Source organism: Myxocyprinus asiaticus, chromosome 23 (assembly GCF_019703515.2).
Source record: "Myxocyprinus asiaticus isolate MX2 ecotype Aquarium Trade chromosome 23, UBuf_Myxa_2, whole genome shotgun sequence".
Classification (NCBI taxonomy): domain Eukaryota; kingdom Metazoa; phylum Chordata; class Actinopteri; order Cypriniformes; family Catostomidae; genus Myxocyprinus; species Myxocyprinus asiaticus.
Window position 1 is genome coordinate 3,549,071 of NC_059366.1, and position 22,124 is coordinate 3,571,194.

General features: G+C 41.4%; 1 protein-coding gene across 1 annotated transcript in view; it reads right to left on the bottom strand.

Annotated features, from left to right (window-relative positions):
* plpp4 (phospholipid phosphatase 4) overlaps window positions 1–22,124 on the bottom strand; it is a 201,472-nt gene that overhangs the window by 103,418 nt on the left and 75,930 nt on the right. The window contains exons 2-3 of the mRNA XM_051650909.1: window positions 10,125–10,233; window positions 7,814–7,904 (exon numbers count right to left, since the gene is read on the bottom strand). Of these exons, the coding sequence (XP_051506869.1) occupies window positions 7,814–7,904; window positions 10,125–10,233 (200 nt within the window). The remainder of the gene's footprint in view (window positions 1–7,813; window positions 7,905–10,124; window positions 10,234–22,124) is intronic.

The window sequence follows — 22,124 nt, forward strand, 5'->3', positions numbered from 1 at the left end:
ATATCAGTCTGCTTTTTTATTCCAACCGTTACTCCTTGGTCGTAGTCTTCCGTAAATATTTAGTTTATACCTAAGTTTAATGGTGCTACGCTCAAATATTTAGTAGTGTGTAAATTGTGACTTAGTGCCCATTTATGCAACAACTAAGCTAAGTTGTAACTTACGTATAGCTGGTGCAACCGGCCCCTGGTGAGGAAATCTTTCTATTTAGTCGAGATGCAGGTGTGTGTTACGTCACTTAGGGCATGGAGGTTTACTGTCAGTGGCAAACATTCACTTTTATTGAATAATATCCATTAATGAGTCAATGTTCTTAAATTAAATGATAATAAAACATGTTAAGCAAACGTTTTGCAGAGACAGGTGTTCAAAACATGGTTAATTACACTCTCTTTGTTTTGATTATCATAACGATAGCATTGTGCCGTCGTATGAGTTTGGTTACTATGAGATGTCTCTGACAATCAATGTACCCCTCAAAACCACAACTTAATCAATCACAAAATTTAAAATAAGCTCCCTCTTTGACACGTTTGTGTTTAGTTGTCAGGTAATTGTCACTGAATTTCGAATTAAGTGAAAAGTCACAACATGCATGATCACCATCGATCATCGTTTTCATGATCGATCACTGCTGCCACGTCCGAGTACTTGAGTACTCATACCCATCCCTAATAGCTGCTATGAGTCCTAACATAGAATATGTGCTCCTGCCGGTTTGGCATTTATTACTCCTCAAAACTGCATGGAACTTATTCCAAAGTATTCAAATCTAGCTAGACTGTACTGTTTTTGCATAGATCCATTGAAAGAGGCAGCTAAAATTTTAGATTTCGGCTCCGATCGGTCATCAGAAATGGAAGAAAGCTCAGAGCATAATGGTCAGAGGTGGGTAGTAATGCACTACATTGACCACAAGCTAGTGCTGTCCTGAAACTTGTTGAGCACTTTCAGGGCATTGTGCCGATGACACATACAGTTTCGTAATGATACACCAAAGCATTTGTAAAATAGGCAAAATTGGTATCATTCGACACGGTATGCCCCACAGAATCTAAAGAGTCCAGTTTCGTGATTTTAGGACAAACCGTTCAGAAGTTATAAGCAAAAATAGTTGTTTTTTATATCTCCTGACCCGTAATTGGCACTGCACTGAAATGAATGGCTATCACACATACCAAGTTTCGTCACTATCCGTCAAAATGTTGTGGAGATACAGCCTCAAATTCAATTTGGCATATTCTTCGTTGAATTTGTTGAAGCTCCATTCAAAAGCGCCATTTAAAAATGGTTTGATAATTACTGATCTTGGCTTTCCGAAGATTCTTCCTGTACAGGTTTTGTTGCTGTCAGGTGAAAAACCTAGGAGTAGTTCACAAAAGTAGGTTTTTCAAATAAACTGAAATATTTAATGAACAATTTCATTGGCACCAATGGTTCCTGAGGCAAAGTTGTTCAGAAAGAGATGTATCATATGATATGAACAATGTGTGTCTTTGTGACAAACTGCACAGTATTCAACAATTTAAATGCATGTACAACGTGATATCGCCACCGATATCGCAACGATCGCCATCGTTTATTTAAATCGGCTGATTTAAAAAAACAAAAACAATTTTTTTGCACAGACCTCTTGGACCAACAGACAAATAGACCCACCATTTTCAAGTTATTCAGAGCCATTTGAAAATGTGTAATTATTATTATAGCGCCTCCAAGTGGCAAATCCAAATTCATTACAGACCCTCACTTTGATGCCCTATAAATTTGTCTTAAGTTTGGGCAAGATTGCTCATTGCGTTCAGGAGTTATCACCTTTTAAGAGTTTTTGGCTCTGCCCACAAGATTTCACTGGTCTATTATAGCCATATAAAACTCAACATGTTTTTGATAATTATAGATGTAGGGACATCAATTGTAGGGATTACAAAGAATCTTTCTAAACTGGTTTAATTTTGATTGAACTTAAAACCTATGACTAGTTCGCAAAAGTATGTTTTTCAAATAAACTCAAATATATAACTAATGATTTGATTGACACTTATGGTTCTTCAGGCAAAGTTGTTCAGAATGAGGAGAGCTATCATATGATATGAATTACTTATCCAACCGTTAAAAGGCACAAAAATCGTGAAAATGCCACCCAGTGGCCCATTTTTTTAAAACTTTGCACAGACCTCTTAGGTCAAGAGTCAAATAGGTCCACGAGTTTCATTCTGATCGGCCTATGTTAACCCTGTGTAATAGTTGCTTAAATTTGATTGGTCAGTGGCGACCATGTTTTCAAGATAGGCAACTGTCCTCATAGAATTTGATAGTAGCTTGGACAAAGACACTGCATGCAAAATTTCAAGTTGATCAGACCAACGGTTCCATAGTTACAGCTGTTTTAATATTTTACATTATTATAGCGCCACCAAGAGGCAGAGCCACGTAATGTTTTTCATGTGTCCTCAGAATGACCCCATAAATAACTGCACCGAATTGGGTGAGAATATCTCATTCTGTTCAAGAGTTATAACCATTTAAGCAAAACTCGGCACTTGCACTACGTATGTTTTAGCGTACCGCTGCGAAGATTAATTGAAATTTCAATTTTTTTATATAACTTTTCATAATGGGACTCGGCTGAATCTTTCTTCAATGGTTTGGTTCCGATGGGGCAAACGGCCTAAGACTAGTTCATTTTTAATTTTTTTCAAATAATCGCAAATTGAGAAAAAACATTTTATGGCAGGAATGAATTCGATACTTGATAATACGACAAACGGTTCAGGAGTTATGGCTAAAAAATGCATTTTCCTTTGTTATAGTGCCACCATCTGGCCGATCAGGCCGAAACTTTGTGCTGTTGTAGACTGGGGGAGTACTACCTACCCTTCTACGACTTACGGTTTGGGTCTGCACAATTAGTTTTAGGGCAGAAGAATAATTATAATAAAAATTCCTACAAAAACTATAGGGTTTCAGCACTTTGTGCTTGAACCCCTAAATATAGCTGCAAGCAGCAATAACGGGGCCAAGCAGACCAATGGCAGAAAATATGACTGCCGAAAATAAACGCTTGAATGCTACAGTTGAAGACAGAAGTTTACATACACCTTAGCCAAATACATTTAAACTCAGTTTTTCACAATTTCTGACATTTAATCATAGAAAACTGTCTTAGGTCAGTTAGGATCACTACTTTATTTTAAGATTGTGAAATTCAGAATAATAGTAGAGATAATTATTTATTTCAGCTTTTATTTCTTTAATCACATTCCCAGTGGGTCAGAAGTTTACATACACTTTGTTAGTATTTGGTAGCATTGCCTTTAAATTGTTTAACTTGGGTCAAACATTTTGGGTAGCCTTCCACAAGCTTCTTACACTAAGTTGCTTGAATTTTGGCCCATTCCTCCAGACAGAACTGGTGTAACTGAGTCAGGTTTGTAGGCCTCCTTGCTCACGCACACTTTTTCAGTTCTGCCCACAAATTTTCTATCGGATTGAGGACAGGGCTTTGTGATGGCCACTCCAGTAGCTTGACTTTGTTGTCCTTAAGCCATTTTGCCACAACTTTGGAGGTATGCTTGGGGTCATTGTCCATTTGGAAGACCCATTTGTGACCGAGCTTTAACTTCCTGGCTGGTCTTGAGATGTTGCTTCAATATATCCTCATAATTTTCCTTCCTCATGATGCCATCTATTTTATGAAGTGCACCAGTCCCTGCAGCAAAGCACCTCCACAACACGATGCTGCCACCCCATGCTTCACGGGTGGGATGGTGTTCTTCGTCTTGCAAGCCTCACCATTTTCCTCCAAACATAACAATGGTCATTATGGCCAAACAGTTCAATTTTTGTTTCATTAGACCAGATGACATTTCACCAAAAACTAAGATCGTTGTCCCCATGCGCACTTGCAAACTGTAGTCTGACCTTTTTATGGTGGTTTTGGAGCAGTGGCATCTTCCTTGCTGAGCAGCCTTTCAGGTTATGTTGATATAGGACTCGTTTTACTGTGGATATAGATCCTTGTCTACCTTTTGCCTCCAGCATCTTCACAAGGTCCTTTGCTGTTGTTCTGGGATTGATTTGCACTTTTCGCACCAAACTACGTTCATCTCTGGGAGACAGAATGCATCTCCTTCCTGAGCGGTATGATGGCTGCGTGGTCCCATGGTGTTTATACTTGCGTACTATTGTTTGTACAGATGAACTTGGTACCTTCAGGCATTTTGAAACTGCTCCCAAGGATGACCAGACTTGTGGAGATCAACAATTTTTTTCTGAGGTCTTGGCTGATTTCTTTTGATTTTCACATGATGTCAAGCAAAGAGGCACTGAGTTTGAAGGTAGGCCTTAAAATACTTCCACAGGTATACCTCCAATTCAGTACACCTCCCATCAGGAGCTAATTGGCTAATTGTCTAAAGGCTTGACATCATTTTCTGGAATTTTCCAAGCTGCTTAAAGGCACAGTTAACTTAGTGTATGTAAATTTCTGACCCACTGGAATTGTGATATAGTCAATTTTTACATTTGGTAAAGGTCCGATGAACGGCCTAGGACTAGTTCGCAAATGTAGACTTTGTTATGTAATCTCATATTTCACGAATGATTTGACTGACACCAATGGTTCTTGAGGCAAAGTTGCTCAAAATTAGGACAGCTATCATAAGATATAAATTACTTGTGTTTTTTTTAAACACTGCACTATAAAAAAAATATTAACGTGCATGTAAAATGTAACAGCATCAACCAGTGGCCAATTTAATTGTCAAATTTTGAAAAAAAAAAACCTCTCAGGCAAAGAGTCAAATATGTCCACCATGTTTCATTACAATCAGCCTTTGTTAACCTTGTCTAATAGCTGAATTGGCCATGTTGGTGGCCAATGGCAGCCATGTTCCGCAAGCAGCAATACTGGGGTCAAACCCATCATCGGCAGCTTGAGCAAACAAAGAAGCATGATGACAAGTTTCAAGTCAAGATCAGACCAATACTGTAGGAGGAGTTAGAAAAAGTATTTATTTCAATTAAATTCAAAATGGTGGACAGGCAGTAGGGCAGACCATGGGAAATATGGCATCATTGTCATAACCATAACACAAGAAACTGGATGAGACCAGTCTCATGAACATAGGCCAAATTATTTGATTATAGGCCAAATTATTCATGATTATAGGCCACACTATTAAGTAGTTATGAGCAATGAAAGCTATTTTTCATATTTCTCAACCAATAGGTGGCACTGTTCCGAAACTGCTCAGGTACCATCAGGGTATGATAGCTATCATATGCTCCAAGTTTCGTTTTAATAGGCCAAAGCATAACCAAGATACAGCCTTGTTTGACGTGCTCGCTGTCAAATTCGTTGATGATTGGCCAGTGGTGGCCATGTTCATTTATATACACGTGACTGTCCTCGTGGTCAATGATGGCAACTCCCACAAAGACACTGCATGCAAATTTTGAAGCCAATCGGACCAACAGTTCCATAGTTACAGCCACTTTCGCGTTGTTTTCTGTTATAGTGCCACCAAGTGGCCAAGCCCTGCTACTTTTTCTATGTATCTTCAGATTTAGCTCTTATATAAGTGTTTCAAATTTGGTGAAAATATCTTATTCCATTTAAGAGTTATATCCATTTACGTAAAAGCGGAGACAACTTTTAAAATCATCGGCCTGTTTTTGGCCCTTAGAATCGAAATTTTGCCATGTTCCTCCCTATATCAAAGAACATGCTTATAGCTATTCTACTGGTGATGGTTTCATTCTGATCGGAGCAGCAATTCGCTAAAGTAGTTTCGGAACTAATTTTAAAATGGCAACAGGCCATAAGGTGAACCATTGCAAATGTGATATTGTTGCGCTCGGCAAGTCCTCAGGAATGTAACGAGATCAGTCTCATGAAAACCAGACCAGCGCCATTAAAAGTTATATTATTTCATTTTTTGGCCACTAGGTGACGCCGGACCCAAACTTCTTAGACACCTTCAGGGCATGGTGCTGATGGCACATGCAAAGTTTCGTAATGATAGGCCAATTGTGTTCGTAAAATACAGCATTTTGCGACAAAATTAAAAATGGCCGACGCCAATAATGGCCAACATGGGAAAACTGGGTATCGTTCAACTCGGTATTTAGCACTGAATGTAAAGAGACAAGTTTTGTGAGTTTCGACCAAACTGTTCAAAAGTTATAAGCAAAAAGATATTTTTTAATATCTTCTGAACCGTAGGGGTCACTGCACTGAAACGCTGCAGGTCACCTCAGGGCATGATGTCTATGACACATACCCAGTTTCGTCACAATCCGTCAAAGCTTTGTGAAGATACAGCCTCAAACCCAATTTGGTGCGTTCTTCATTGAATTTGTTGAAGCGCCATTCAAAAACGGTTTGGTCTATCAAAATTATTTTAATACATTTTTGTCCTGAGAGTCCCCAGATGACGCATGCCAATTTTCGTGCAAATCGGACAAATGGCCTAGGATGAGTTTGAAAAAGTATGTTTTTTTGAAAATTCAAAATGGCAGAAAATCTAGTCAGGCAGAAATTGAAACCATGGTATGCTTTCGACTTGGCATGAGCTCAGGAATCAGGGGGAAAAAAGTAATTTTGTCTCTTGGACTTACGGTTAAAAAGTTATTAGCATAAACATGAGTGAAATTTTGGACTGTTGGTGGCACTACAGGGTTTGAGATAAAGACTCCAAATTTGCTGTGGTATCACTTCAGACTGTCCTCTACATGTGTGCAAAATTTCATAATTTTCCCACGAATGGTTCTATGGACTGCCATAGGAAACTTATACAGAATAATAATAATAATAATAATAAAAACACTAACAAACACAATAGGTGCCTACGCACCTTCGGTGCTTGGCCCCTAATTATAAAAGCGAATCCGAGCAAAAACAATAGGGTTTCTAGCCCTTCAGGCTTGAACCCCTAATAAAAATCCTAACAAAAACAATAGGGTTTCTAGCCCTTCAGATTTTGATTGACAAAACCGTTTTTGAATGGCGCTTCAACAAATTCAATGAAGAACGCACCAAATTGCGTTTGAGGCTGTATCTCCACAAAGCTTTGAATCCAAATGTTATTACTTGTATACTTGTAAAGGTTATTACAAAGTTTTGATAATATATCTCAGAAAACATGGACAAGAAGCTATCAAGCTATAATCAGAGTGAAAATGTGAAAATTAGATACTACATCTTTTAAATCCTCCAAATACCAGCCCCATTCACTTTCATTGTAAGTTCCTGACTGTAAAATAAATTTTGGCTTGAAATTAATTTGTGGTAATTATACCGCAAATGCTGCCGATTGAGTTATCTTCTAATAATTAACATCTTCGAGCTATGGGTTCCATTGCACAGTTGTTTCCCCCAAGTTGCCATTTAAACACTACGACAGCTGTCCACTTAATGACATATAATTTGTTAAGTGATTGTGAGTTTACATACTTTTCGAATTATATGTAAATAAGCAGACAATCATTGTAGTTCTTAAACAGTAATGTGTAAGCAACCTAACTTTTTAAATCCAAGTATGAGGTATGACAGTGTAATTTATGTTACAAAACAAAACAGGAATTTTACTCATTAATTGAAAAGTATGCCTACTATTCTAAAAACCTAGTAGAAATTCCTGAAGGAACTCATGGGGAATTAGGCTTCAGGGTGATGCCATATAGTAAATTATTTAAAAATGACAAATCCACAATAATGGTAGAAATATCCATTGTGTCAAAAGATTTAATAATATTTATTAGTCAATAACTTTGTTGACAAACTTTGAGCTTTGACTTAGGTACTTACCTAAACAAGCCTCTTTAATTTCTGTCTTGTCTGTCCTCTGTATAATCTTCACCACAAATATCACAGCCAATGGGGTGAGGAATGAAATTGTCTGCAAAGACAAAAGGACACAATATCCCTCTGCAGCTTTCCTGACAATATTATATACTCAGAGCTGGCGTGATTATGATAAAAGCTGTATTTCCATCCAAAACCAACTGACGAAAGGAAAGAATTCTTTATTTCATTTCATTTTATTATATGAATGCCTTCATATCCTGAGTTTCATTTCACCTTGAGTAAAACATGTGTCAGGCTTCCACACTAAGGTTTTCAGCCTCCACATTCTCTGGTAAATACCTGAAAACAAGGCCATAGATTTGGCTTGAATATTGGGGGGTTACAGTGTGAAGAATTTACATGTTTCCATTGATCATGGTATAAATATTGGGGGGGGGGGTTGTACTTGCTTGTTTTTATTATTGGAGGGGTTATCTCCCCCGCCACTGCCTGAAAATTAAAATGGCACATCCAAATGTGTTTTACTTTTGCCTTTCAATTTTTCAATGTTGTGAACAGAATGTGTTGAGTTTGAACAAAAGTGAACATTCAGGTTTAAGCATTATGAGTATTTGAGAGATATAATCTTTCATCTCCAAAAGCTGCTAAAGCCAACTGTGGCATTCATGGTATCATTCACGAAAAATAATGTGAAACTATCCCTGCTGAAAAAACAAACAAAAAACAAACAAAAAGGTGAGATCAGCTAGATATCAGGAATGGACAATGTAATTATTGATATCAAAAATGATTATTTTTACTTGACAGATTAGTGTATTTGGAAGCTTATGTGTATGTTGAATTTTAATAAATAAGAATTGAATAATACAGTTAATATCTGTAATTGCATTTTGAACATGACTGAATGACAGATCATTGTGAAATCAGTTAAATATATAAAAATTCTGCTTTTTTACTGGCTGAAATAAAAATTTTGATATTAAAATATATATATATATATTTCTGAGCATAACAACGTAATTGTTTTTATAGCCGATAGGCTTAAGGCAATTAAGTCGATTGCTGGAACATGGTAGCACAAAACCAGATAAACCAGATGGTAGTCCAGATAAAAACACATTTAGACCATCTGTACCATGTTAGCTTGCTTGTAATTCAACTGATCAAACATACAGTAAAGCTTACCAGCTTAGAACAGTTAATGACCATTAATGACCAACTTGAGGTTATTACATTATGTAACACAATTTTTGTTCCTGGGTAGTAAGTGTTATTTTCTAATTGCTTATGGCTCAAAAGTATAGAAAATGGCTATTATTCCCCACAAACTTTGCTTTTGTGACCAGGACAGAGAAAATGGGCGAATTTGTGTCTTTTCGTTCACATAAAGTCAGAAAAAACAACATATGAATCAAAAATCCTTCTTTATCTGTGGTCCAGTGAAGACACCGGCTTTGACCTTTGCCTCAGACAGCTTAGGGAAGAAGTCTTGAAGGTACTTGAAGGCTGCCGACTGACAAATTGTTTCATAAGGCCCAATTTGATGTGCAGTGGTGGCATCAGCACCTTCCGGGGGTCCACCAGTGGCTCCCACTTGACGTTGTTCCTCTCCACAGAGAACTTGGTCCGCTGTGGCCAGTCCTGCCTGTGGTAGTGCGCCTTGGTGTCCCTGCTGTCCCAAAGGTAAAGATAGCAGGGAAACTTGGTAAAATTGCCTTGGAGACCCATCAGGAATGCCACCATTTTTAAGTCTCCTATGACCTCCCAGCCGTACTCATCATACTTCAAGGCATCCAGCAAGGTCTTGATGCTGTTGTAATCCTCTTTGAGGTGCACCGAGTGAGCCAGGGGAAGAGACGAGTACTTGTTACCATTATAGACCAGCATGGCTTTGAATATTATTTTAGTATAAATACATGTTAACTTGGATTCATATGTTGTTGTTTTTTTCTGACTTTATGTGAACGAAAAGACACAAATTCTCCCATTTTCTCATTGGAAATAGGTAAATTTCAAAATATCACTGTCCTGGTCACAAAAGCAAAGTTTGTGGGGAATAATAGCCATTTTCTATACTTTTGAGGCATAAGCAATTAGGAAATAACACTTACTACCCAGGAACAAAAAACAAAAACAAAAAACTGTGTTACACACTGTCAGTCATCGCAATGTCAGGAGTTATTCATGTTACTCCTGTATTCCGTACACAATGATTATTTAGTGGATTCACTCCAGTATTTAAATGTTTTTTCCTCCCATAACTTGTAGTGTGTACGTGGCCAGTAGGTCAAGCTAAATGAGGTGAACTTACGAACATGACTCTCTTGGGGATGTGATCTGATTCCACCAGTGGATTCTTATAGAGCCACAGTTCTTCAAGCTGGATGACTCTCTCAAAGGGCTCCAGGAACTCTGTGAACCTAAACGAGACCATACTCATTTTACTCAATGCATATAATTGTAATTGTTCAGTGAGGTGTATTTTTATGGTTGGGAGTGTTTTAATGATCAATGTTCAGTGAGGGAGGACCAAAAGTGAAGATTAAGTATCCTAACCTTAAATGGAAACTTTATCAAGAGAATATCAGTAAACAGCTTATAAATCTAGATTTAACAAACACTCAGCAAAATGTGAAAGCAAAGAGGCAGGAAAGAAAGCATGTACTTTGCATCTAATTACATTTAAATGCAAAATAAAGGATTCAACATTCAGGCAACCAATCAACCATTATTATGCATTTATTATAGCATGACCCCGATTTTGGATTAAGTCTCTTATTATTAACAAAATAATGGTGTCTCATTGATTAATACTTCTTGAAGTCTGCGGGCCACTAACTGACCTCTGAAGATATTATAATCTGCAATATGTCTGCAAAGACAAAAGACTGTTTTACCCAATATTTGTGTGTGCTATGTATTTTTATGCTTTCAAGAGTATCACATCCTTAGCTTAGCAGCATGCTAACAGCATTGAAATTAATTGTAAGTCTCCAGTGCAATTTACATATAAAGCACAAATTGTATCAGAGTTCTGTCTATATCTGACATGGTAAAGTCAGCATTTTCTTTCAGAATGTTCCAGTACCCTAGGACTGGCCACATTATACCAACTCATTGACAAGTGGCATCTTCCATCAGACATTTTTGCATCGGCTCAATTGTGTTTATCTTATCTTGTAGCGCAACTGGAAGAGTATTGTGTCAGCGGTGTGGGAGACACATGTTTGCATCCCTCACTGAAACCAGGAAGTTATTGCGTTCCCATAATCAATGACAAGGGCAATTCAGAGGTTGCCTTTTTCCATAACATTACATTTTTACTCCACTGGTTAGGTTTAGGTTTGGGGTTTGGGAGTACAGTTCATAAAACATGCATTCCTCTTAACTGTATTACTGTCTGTACATCTGAAAACTACTTCCTTTACAACATGCTTTTGGTGCCCCTCTGTGAATATTTCATCCAAAAAATGGAGCTCACACATGCCCATACGCCCAACAACACTTACCACTTTAACCACTGGGGGCAGTGTTTTGGATTTCAGTAAGCCCAGGCTGAAGAAAAGCATTGCTAACGAAAAGTCAACCTACTCTTTCTAAGTTCACTGTGCGATCATTCTGCTGAATAGATGGTAGACAGCAAGATATCTCTCTTAGTTTAGGAACTCAACCAATACACAGTATACAGCAGGGATAGACAGGGATGCCAATGAAATAACATTGGCAGCACCTTGGTCTACTTAGCTAAAAAGAAAAAAAAAATGGCCTATTAATAAAAATAAATAAATAATAATACTTTATCTGTACATACTGCGTATACACACTGGGCATTAAAAATAGACTTTATTTAGTGTGTAGTAGCTTGTTGTATTTTACAGCTCATTAATTAAAAGGACTAGAGAGTTTCAGAACATTTCAGATAAAAATGATTAAAAATAACTCTAGAGGCAGTCGTTATGAAGTGAGCAGCAATTATTCATTGTATCATATGCTGCACAGAGTGAGAGATGACAGACTACACACTGCACTTTTTTTTTTTCTTGGCTTTGTTTACTTTTTGTTTTGTTAGAGTGAGCCATAATCCTCTGGAGTGAGCTGAGGCGCTGGAGAAAGAAATGTTATTCATGTGACTAACTGAGAATTACTTGTTACCGAGATTGTGTTTAATTAATCTGTCATGCAGCGTGCTACTTCACACAATCCAGCAGCAATGACTCTTGGGTTGAGATTTCCAACACTACATTAACGCTTCCAAAATGCCTCATTAAATGGCTAACATAGCCAGCTATTTTGGAGGAGGTTGCTATAGCAGATCTGTCCTTTCTCTCCAAGAGAGTGTATGATACCAGAAGAGTGATCACTGGCAACACTTGGCAGAGAAATGTAAGTTCATGTGTTCAAGTCCTTCTGTTATATTATCAGTCAATGAGTATATCACAGGAATATGGCATAAGCGTATTTTTGTTTAAAGTTGAAGTGTGCCATTTTTTCAGATTTTACAATACTGTCTCCTGCTTATCTATAAATAAGCCACATGTAGGTCGACTTCCTCAAGAGTATAAACACTGTGGCTCTGTGGTGCTTTCTTGAGTGGTCTGACATGTCAACGGCTGCATCCAAAAGTTTAAAAATGCTGCCTTTAGAGGCTGTATACCGACCTAGTCTCAAAGAATTAACTTTACAATAACTACATTTCTGCAAACTGACTTCTAAGTGCAACATTCTACATTTTGCCACAGTTTCCTGGTGAAATTAACACTGGAGGTGCTGTGCCAACAACTGTGTATTTTGTTCACTTTCACACAAATCACGAGTACAATGGCTGATTTAAAAAACTTTAGAGACACTTATTGACACTAAGGTGACGTTGCTTCCTCTTCCTGTTGCTGCTGGTCCATGGGTTGAGTTTGTGTTTGTAGCCTGCTAGCCTGCTATCTTTTTCTATTTTCTATTCTCAACATTTTAGTCTTTAATCTCTGCTATTATTTGCATGCATCCTTTTTTTTCCACCCTTTCTACTTTTTCTACTTTCACCATGATTATACAGCGTGCATCCGTTTTCATCTCTGCGTTTTTACGCAGATTATTGCATAAATCTCAAACTTCCACTGCCCAGGAACCACAACACCTATTCAACAAACAACAGCTGTAAGTCATGGCACCAACACCCATTTTCGCTGCTTGCAATGCATGTCACATGTTTACTATAGCTTCCACTCTCCTGTTCCTGTTATAGTTTCCAACAGGTTCTCCCCACTCAGTGACGCACCGGCTGAGAAGCCTGTTGAAAATGCCCTGTTTATAGGAGATTCTATTGTAAGGAACGTGAAAATAGAGACTCCAGCCACCATTGTAAAATGTTACAATGCTGGGGCCCGGGCATCTGACATCAGATCAAATTTACAAGTGCTGGCTAATGCTAAACGTAGATTTTCTAAGATTGTTATTGATGTCGGCACTAACGATGTCCGGCTTCGCCAGTCGTAGATCACTATAAATTATGTAAAAGAGGTGTGTGAACTTGCAAAAATTATGTCAGAGGAAGTCATTCAGGCAGAGAACGGCAGTCCCACTGAAGCAATTTCAGAGGCTCCTGAGGCATATGGCATCCTCAGCGGCGGTCACGGCGCTCAGGTTGATGCTTATGAGACCGCTCCAGCACTGGCTTCAGACTCGAGTCCCGAGATGTGCATGGCACACATCGCGTGGTCATCACGCTGATCTGCCACCGCTTGTTCAGCCCTTGGACGGACTTTGCATTTCTGCGGGCAGGGGTCTCCTCAGTGCAAGTGTCCAGGCATGTCGTGGTTACGACAGATGCCTCCAAGCGTGGCTGGGGCGCCGTGTGCAACGGGCATGCAGCCGTGGGCTCCTGGACAGGGCCACGACTGTGTTGGCATATCAACTGCCTTGAGTTGCTGGCGGTATTGCTCACCTTGCGGAGGCTTCGGCAAGCACGTATTGGTCCGGACGGACAACACGGCGATGATAGCGTACATCAACCACCAAGGTGGTTTACGCTCGTGTCGCATGTCGTAACTCGCCCACCGTCACCTCCTCTGGAGTCAGCAGCGACTCAAGTCCTTGCGAGCCATTCACATCCCAGGCAACCTCAACAGCACAGTAGATGAGCTGTTGTGGCAGGTTACGATCAGGGGAGAGTGGAGACTCCACGCCCAGGTGGTCCAGCTGATTTGGAGTCGATTTGGTCAAATGCAGGTAGACCTGTTCGCTTCCCGGGAATCCTCCCACTGCCCGCTCTGGTATGCCCTGACTGAGACTCCCCTCGGCACAGATGCACTGGCACACAGCTGGCCTCGGGGGCTGCGCAAGTATGCGTTCCCCCCAATGAGCCAATATGCACGGACCTTGTGCAAGTTCAGGGAGGACGAGGAGCAGGTCATCCTAGTGGCACCATGCTGGCCCACCCAGACTTGGTTCTCAGACCTCACACTCTTTGTCGTTGACACCATCGCTTTGGCATACCACGCCCAAGTCGTGCCGCCCCCTTGGGGTTTCGAACACACTCCACCAGGAGTGTGGCGACCTCCTGGGCCCCGAAAAATGGCGCCTCTTTAGCAGACATCTGTTGAGAAGCAGGCTGGGCAACACCCAATACCTTCGCGAGATTCTACAATCTCTGTGTTGAGCTGGTTTCGTCCCGTGTGTTGTCAGATACGAACAGTATGCGGGACAACTGTCTGGGTGTACCGCTTACGTACAGTGCCTTTCCTCTCCTGGAGGGGGAGACGTGCGCTTTTTACCCCCAGCTGAGTTCACGAGACCGTGGACCCTGGATGTCCTTCCTCCTTAGCCCTGTGGCAGGCGAATTCATGGATAAATTCGATGCCAGCCCAGTAAGTGTGCTAGTAGGCCCTGCACTGGGGTAGGTGTTCCACATGCGCTGGTTGCCTGCGAGTAACCTCGTGTGATGTATCTTCCACGATACAATTTCCCCATTGGTAAACCCGCGTCTTCCTTGGGCAGAGTCCCCTCTGCCACTGCTCGCCATGTTTGTAGAGTTCCGTCCCCTCTGGGTAGGGCCTACCACGGGGACTTCTCCACATGCGACACTGCCGACAAGACTCGGTAAGGCCATGTGACGTATTTCCACACAATTGCCTCCCCTTCAGGCAGGGTGTGATCTCTGCGGTGTCTTCCCCTTGGGAAAGGACACCCCCCAACGCAGACACTTATGGCCTTGGTTACTTTCGTAACCTCCGTTCCCTGATGGAGGGAACGAGACGTTTTGTCCCTCCTGCCACAACACTGAACAACCCGCTGACCCCGTCTCAGCTCCTCAGCACAAAACCTGAATGAGTGGTTGCGAGCCAGCTCCTTTTATACCCGTATGTCCAGGGGAGTGGCATGCAAATTCCACTCGCCAATTCCCATTGGCCTTTTCTCAAAGATCAGAGGTGTTTGGGGCTCCCAAGGGCGACCCCAAGTGTCACTACATTGACACAACATCTCGTTCCCTCCATCAGAGAATGGAGGTTACGAAAGTAACCAAGACGTTTTCACGCCGTAACAACTGAAAATCATTTTACTCCCGTTTTCGGTAATGTCCCAAAATAAATTACTTTGTTTTTGGTCTTTGTTACTGAACTGTTTTAAGTCCCTGGTCTGGTGTACCCTTCTTTAATCTTTAAATGCATACCTAGGCTCTTTAGTGACCCGGGACCGCATTCCACCCCCTGTACTTCATACATTTTTGGAGTTGTCGCACACCTCTTTAGTATTCCTCAATCTTTCTCTTATAAATAGTGTAACACACACACACAAAGCCAAAATTGCAACAAAAAAAAAAAGATTTATAATGGCTTAAAGGAATATTCCGGGTTCAATACAAGTTAAGCTCAATTGATGGCATTTGTGGTATAATATTGATTACCACAAAAATTTATTTTGATTCTTTCCTCCTTTTATTTAAAAAAAAAGCTGAAGTCTTGGTTCCAGTGAGGCACTTACAATGCAATTCAACGTGGCCAATCCGCAAATGTTAAAATACTCACTGTTATAGCCAAAAGACATAAAGTATAACCGTGTAAAAATGATTTTAGTGTGATAAAATCACTTGCTAACATTTTTTCTGTTTAAAGTTATAGCCAATTTTACAATGTAATGTCAACAAACCCTAAAACCCTAAAACAACTGTAAAAATGACAATTTAAACAACTTTACAGCTCAAATAATACAGTACACAAGTTTTAACAGGATAATTAATGCAAGTGCTTTTATAAAATTATAAGCTTCACATTTCTGTGTTTGAAATAAGTGGCCACATTCTTCCAAAAATTGGCCACATTCAATTTAATTGTCCACATTCACTTCTAAGTGCCTCACTGTAACCTCGATTTTAGTTTTTTTGTTTTTAAGAAAAGGAGGGACAAGTTGAAATTAATCAACATTATGCCACAAATGGTGTCGATTGAGCTTAATTTGCATTGAACCCGGTATATTCCTTGAAGTACCTAAAGTGTATAGGGTCACTAGTGACCCTAGGTATGTAATAGTTGTTGTTTGTTTTGTTTTGTTTTGTTTTGTTTTGTTTTTTGCACTTCCATAAATCCTATTTTTATGATTATTTCATGTCTATGTAAGTTTACTAACACAGCATATCTATTTCTTCATTACGAGAGAAATTAGTACTATATTCATACAAATAAATACTACATCACTTTAATTTCCTGTGCATCAATGGTGAATTATCAGTCACAAATGCATATACACATACATTTTATAAGTGCCATTTTTAACTCAAGGTGGCACTGATGTTTCAGTGATTGACTTGATTTACATTTGGCATTGCTATTTGATGAAGAAACAACAAGGAAGTAAACTATAGCAAGTGTAACACATGAACAGTATGATTTGGCCATTGACATTTGGGAGTTGAAATTATGTAAGTTGTGTGCCGATTTAGACTAAATAAATGCCTGAGAAAATACTTGCGTGTAGCTTATGTGTAATTTATTTGTTGCTTATGTGTATCTTATATGTTATGTGTAGCTCAACATGGCTTTGACAGCCAGTTGTGTCTCATGAAATTTCAGTGTGAAAGTAATGAATCCTGTTTTAGATTTGTCCTGATTTTTTTCATCACCTCTTTGATACCTGAAAAATAAAACATATATTCAAAATATATTCTATTCTTTTATTTTCTAATTGTCTTGAAAAATTTTGACAACTAATTTAATTCTGATAATAATAAACAGAAAATTCAATGTAAAATTTTCACACATTACATGCATCAAATTGTCCAATATTTAGAGCAGGCTATGCAGGAAAATGGTCAATTTATTTTTTAGAAATCACCTCTGTCATCTATTTGTATAGCTTTTGCCCTATGTGGAAAACACATGCAGGGTTGTGTGAACAGGAGTGGTTGGGAAGAAAATCACTGCAGGCAGAGAGCGGTTAAACATGGAGTAAAATTCAGTGGGATCTGTCTCTGCCAGTGCTTGTGGCCACGGAGGCCGTTTCCTTGCTGCTGCAAGCGCCCACAGCCACGGAGGCCGTTCCCCTGCAGCTGCCAGTGCCCACAGCCATGGAGGCCATTCTCCTGTCACTGCCAGCGCCCACAGAGGCGGTTCCCCTACCGCTGCCAGCGCCCTCTCCCAAAGAGGCCATTCCCCTGCCACTGCCAGCGCCCACGGCCACGGAGGCCATTCCCCTTCTTCTGCCAGTGACCTTGGGCACGGAGACCGTTCCCCTGCCGCTGCCACTGCCAGCGCTCCTGACCACAAAATCCATTCCCCTGCCGCTGCCAGCGTCCTCTGCCACAGAGGTTGTTCCCCAGTCGCTGCCAGCACTCACAGCCACGGAGGCCGTTCCCCTGCCCATCAGCATTCACGGCCATGGAGACCGTTCCCCAGTCGCTGCAAAAGCCCACAGCCATGGAGGCTGTTTCCCTGCCACTGCCAGCACCCTCGGAAACATAGTCCGTTCCCCTGCTGCTGTCACTGCCAATGCTCCTGGCCATGAAGGCCGTTGCCCTGCTGCTGCCAGCGTCCTCGGCCACGGAGGCCGTTCCCCAGCCGCTGCCAGCGCTCACGGCCACAGAGGCCGTTCCCCTGCCCATGTCAGCTTTATTGGTCACAGAGACCATTCCCCTGCCCCTGTCAGTGCTCACAGCCACGGAGGCCATTCCCCAGTGGCTGCCAGCACTCTCGACCACAGCCTGTCCAGTTCCCTTTGGCTGTTGATGAGTCTGTCCAGTTCCCTGTGGTCATCAAGTCTACCTTCACTCATGTCCTGGAGCCATCTGTCCTCGATGCCATCCTGAAGCCGTCTGTCCAGTTCCCTGTGGCCGTCGAGGAGCCTGTCCAGTTCCCTGTGGCTGTCAACAAGTCTGTAAAGTTTCCTGAGCCTGTCCAGTTCCCTGAGACTGTCGACAAGCCTGTCCAGTTCCCTGTTGCTGTTGACAAGTCCGTCCAGTTCCCTGAGGCCATCACCGAGCCTGTTCAATTCCAGTCAAGTCTTCTCGTCCAGTCAAGCTGTCACGTCAAGTCGAGCTGATACGTCAAGTATTCATGTCCAATCAAGCCAGCCCTTTCAGTCAAGACATCACTTCTAATCAAACCATCACAACAAATCAAGCTGCCAAACCAAGTCAAGCAGCCAAGTCTAATCAAGTCATCAAGCCAAGTCAATCTGCCAAGCCAAGCCATTACACCAAGCCAAACCATCACACCAAATCAAGCCACCACGCCAAGTCAAACTGACATGTCAAGTCAAGTCATGCCATCAAGTCAAATCGCCACTTCAAGTCAAGTTGTCACTGCCACGCCAAGTCAAGTCATCTCACCTATTCAGACTGTTAAGCTAAGTCAAGCTGTCAAGCCAAGTCATGCAGCCAAACCAAGTCAAGCAGCCAAGTCTAATCAAGTCACCACGCCAAGTCAAATCGCCATGCCAAGTCAAATTATCTCATCAATTCAAACTGTTAAGCCAAGTCAAGCCACCAAACCAAGTCAAGCAGCCAAGTCTAGCCAAGTCATCATGCCTAGTTGCAATGTCAAGTCATCCAGTCAAGTCAAGCCACCAAGTCAAGTCAAGCCTCTACATCTAGTCAAGCCACCTGGTCAAGTCAAGTCAAGTCCAGCAGCCAAGTCAAGTCTAGCAGCCAAGTCAAGTCCAACAGCCAAGTCAAGTCCAACAGCCAAGTCTAATCCAGCAGTCAAGCCAAGTCCAGCAGCCAAACCCCACCAAGCTGCTATACCCTGGTCCATCCTGGTCCATTGGCGCCACTTTGGTCCATTCTGCCAGCACGACCCTGGTCCGTCCTGCCGGTACCATTCTGTTCCATCTCGCCGATTCTGACCTGGATCTTACCTTATTCTCTGTCTGTTTTGTTTGTACTTGGGTTTGTTCTTGTCTGGTCTGTGTTTATGTAGTGCTGTCCACCTGTTTCCCCCAACCTCCCTTCCTGTTGTCTGGTCTTTTGTCTAGTTATTGTTCTGTTCTGGTCATGGGATGCCTGGCAGTCATCCCTTGGGGGAGGGGGGATACTGTCATGATCCTGACTCTTCAGTCTTGTTTTATTCTAGTGTTGGCAGGATTGTGACAGTTTCCTCTGCCTATCTCTCAGGTTTTCCCATGTGCTGTTGTTTCTCTCTCTCCCTCGTGTTTCTCACAGGTGCTGCTCAGCAGGGCAATCAGCATTGCCATGGCATCATTGCCATTCCTGCATCTTGGGTCCTTTTTCACAACTGTGACAATATATATAAAATGTATTATGTGCAGATCAATAATTGATGTATCAATATTTTATAAAAGGAATGTCATAAAGTATCGATGCATTGATTATTGTTTGGCATCAATTTATTAACATTAGTCAACATTTAAATTAGAAGCCTACTATAATTTGTGTGCTTTCCAATTCACTGTCAGTTGGCCTCCCATTTCACATAGTTTGCCATAATAGCTTTAGGAGACCACAAGGGGGTGATATAACATTTACTATAATTAATACTCAAGGGCGCGCTGATGCAGTGCAGGTGGCAGTCCAAAGTTGTGAATCAGTCACCATACACACAAAAGTTACAAAGGTTTTTGTACTTCAAGATTGAACAAATTGACGATGATGAGTTTGCAGGTTAGTGTCTAAAATTGGTGTAACTGCACAAACTGAACATTTAGGAATGGCAACTTTTATTATGCAAATTATCTGTATATAACCTTGAATACCTATGTTTCTTTCAAGCTGTCAAACCACAAAAAGACAAACTTGTAACTGAAAATACATTATGTAGGCTATATGAAAGATACAAATACACAACTGTGGCAGACAAGCCTCTTGTTCATCGGTAAAGGAGAAAGCCGGACTGACACTCAACAAGACTTTAATAATAACTTAAAATACTGAACTGCTACATAACAACAGGGTCTAGTGTCTCTCTCTCTCTCTCTAGCACTCCCGACGACTCCTCTTATCTCTCTCCTGCTGACTAGGCCACTCAGCACTAGACGTGCACACTCACAGCCTGGCCACGCCCTCCTCCTCGTCACATACCCCCACCACCCGATTCAGGCCGGGGAAAGCTCCGGACTGACTAATTACCCCCCCCCCCAATTCCTTTCTGGGGGGAGGAGTTGCCCCTTCGGCCATGTCGCTGGCTGGTTTCCCCACCTCCTGGATACCTGGGTAGGACAAGTGCAGGGGAGAGGAAAATGGGGAGGGAGAGACAGAGAGAGTGAGGGAGAGAGAGAGAAAAACTTGCTCGTCGGCTCCCAGACGCGCTGTCTCCCGGTTCTCAACCGCTCCCCCGCCCTCCGGAGGATGGCGGGTCCTCCGGCCCCTGGCGGATGGAACCGCTCCTCCCCTTCTCGGCAGATGACCGCAGTTCCCCCGGCTCTCGGCGGCTGGCAGCGACCACTCTGTCCCCATGCAGACGGCCGCGGCTGCTCCCCTGGCGGATGGTAGCGGCGAGGACTCCATGACAGTGCATCCCTCGTCCCTCCCGGGTTTTGGCACCACTGTAACACATAAAGGACGGGCAAGGAGGAGGCAGGAACCGGCTAAACAGTAAACATAAAGTTTAATGGTAAACTTAAAACCAACATAAACAAACGTGCAGCGCGGCCGCGTGCATCTGTCTCTCTCGAACCAGCATCTCAGGCCGCCCCTTAACTCGCTCAGCTGATTCAGCGCCGGCGTGCTCCATCATGGCCTGGCCAAGCCCTCCTCCTCGTCACACCAATATATCATCCAGTGAAAGCTAGAGTATAATCATCTATTTGGTCTAGTTAGTATCCTTAAATGTAAAGTCTGCTCTTCTATTTTTTTCCCCTCCTTATAGGTAAGAGTATCAAATAATTCATCAAAAATTAAGTCAACAACTTTAATCTGCCATTTTACCCCCAAAAGCATGTTGCCAACTCACAAAAAAAAAACTTTAAAAAAAATGTATTTACAACATATACCAATGCCAAAAGTGAAGATTTATAATCACAAAATTAATTTTGTTGAATGTACCGCCACCAACTTCTGCTCTGCCAGTCACTCTGCACCTACTGAATGACCGCGATTGTGCTTTAATTTGAAATGCTGTCACTCACGTTCTGTACATCTCCGTTTCAATGGCTGGTTATTTGTTATGTGGTTCAGCCTGCTTGAGAGCTCAACAAATGATCATATAGAGAAGCCGGGCTTTCAGGCGGGATAAGAATACATTGATTGAAAGCCCAGTGTCCAATCAACAATCAGATCATTTCTCTCATCCAAATAGTGCTCACAAAGCTACCAATGACTCTTGTCCAATGAACATTGATCTTTCACTCCACTGAACTCAGTGGAACACATATCTACCTTAGACTCCCATTAAGGCGCAGCTTTTGATAAACATGCCATTGCACAATTTTAAAAGGGTCATGTCATGAGAAATCAAATTTGCCTTGATATTTTGACAGATAAGAGGATATTGTACTATAAAAACATACAGTAAATTTTGGAATTAAAAAAAATCCTCTCCAGCCCAAAAAGAGCATTTATTGATTCACCCTGCCAAAATTACTTTTCTTGAAATCATCCCCCTTGTGACGGAGAAGATAGGAGTCATTTGAATAGCCCGTCCACAACATACATTATTGTCGGGGTGAATTCAGAGAGAGAGCGGCTGAAGGACGCCAACACTGGAAATTGCACTACACTTCCTGTAGTTTGCTTTTAACCAATGAAAAGATTAAGATGTTGAGTAACGGACCTAGACGTTATTGTGTTCCTGGTTGTGGACAAACTGCATCCCTGCAGTTAGGAACGAGTGATTTATTCAAATGATGCTTCAATGCTGGATTATAATATTTTTTT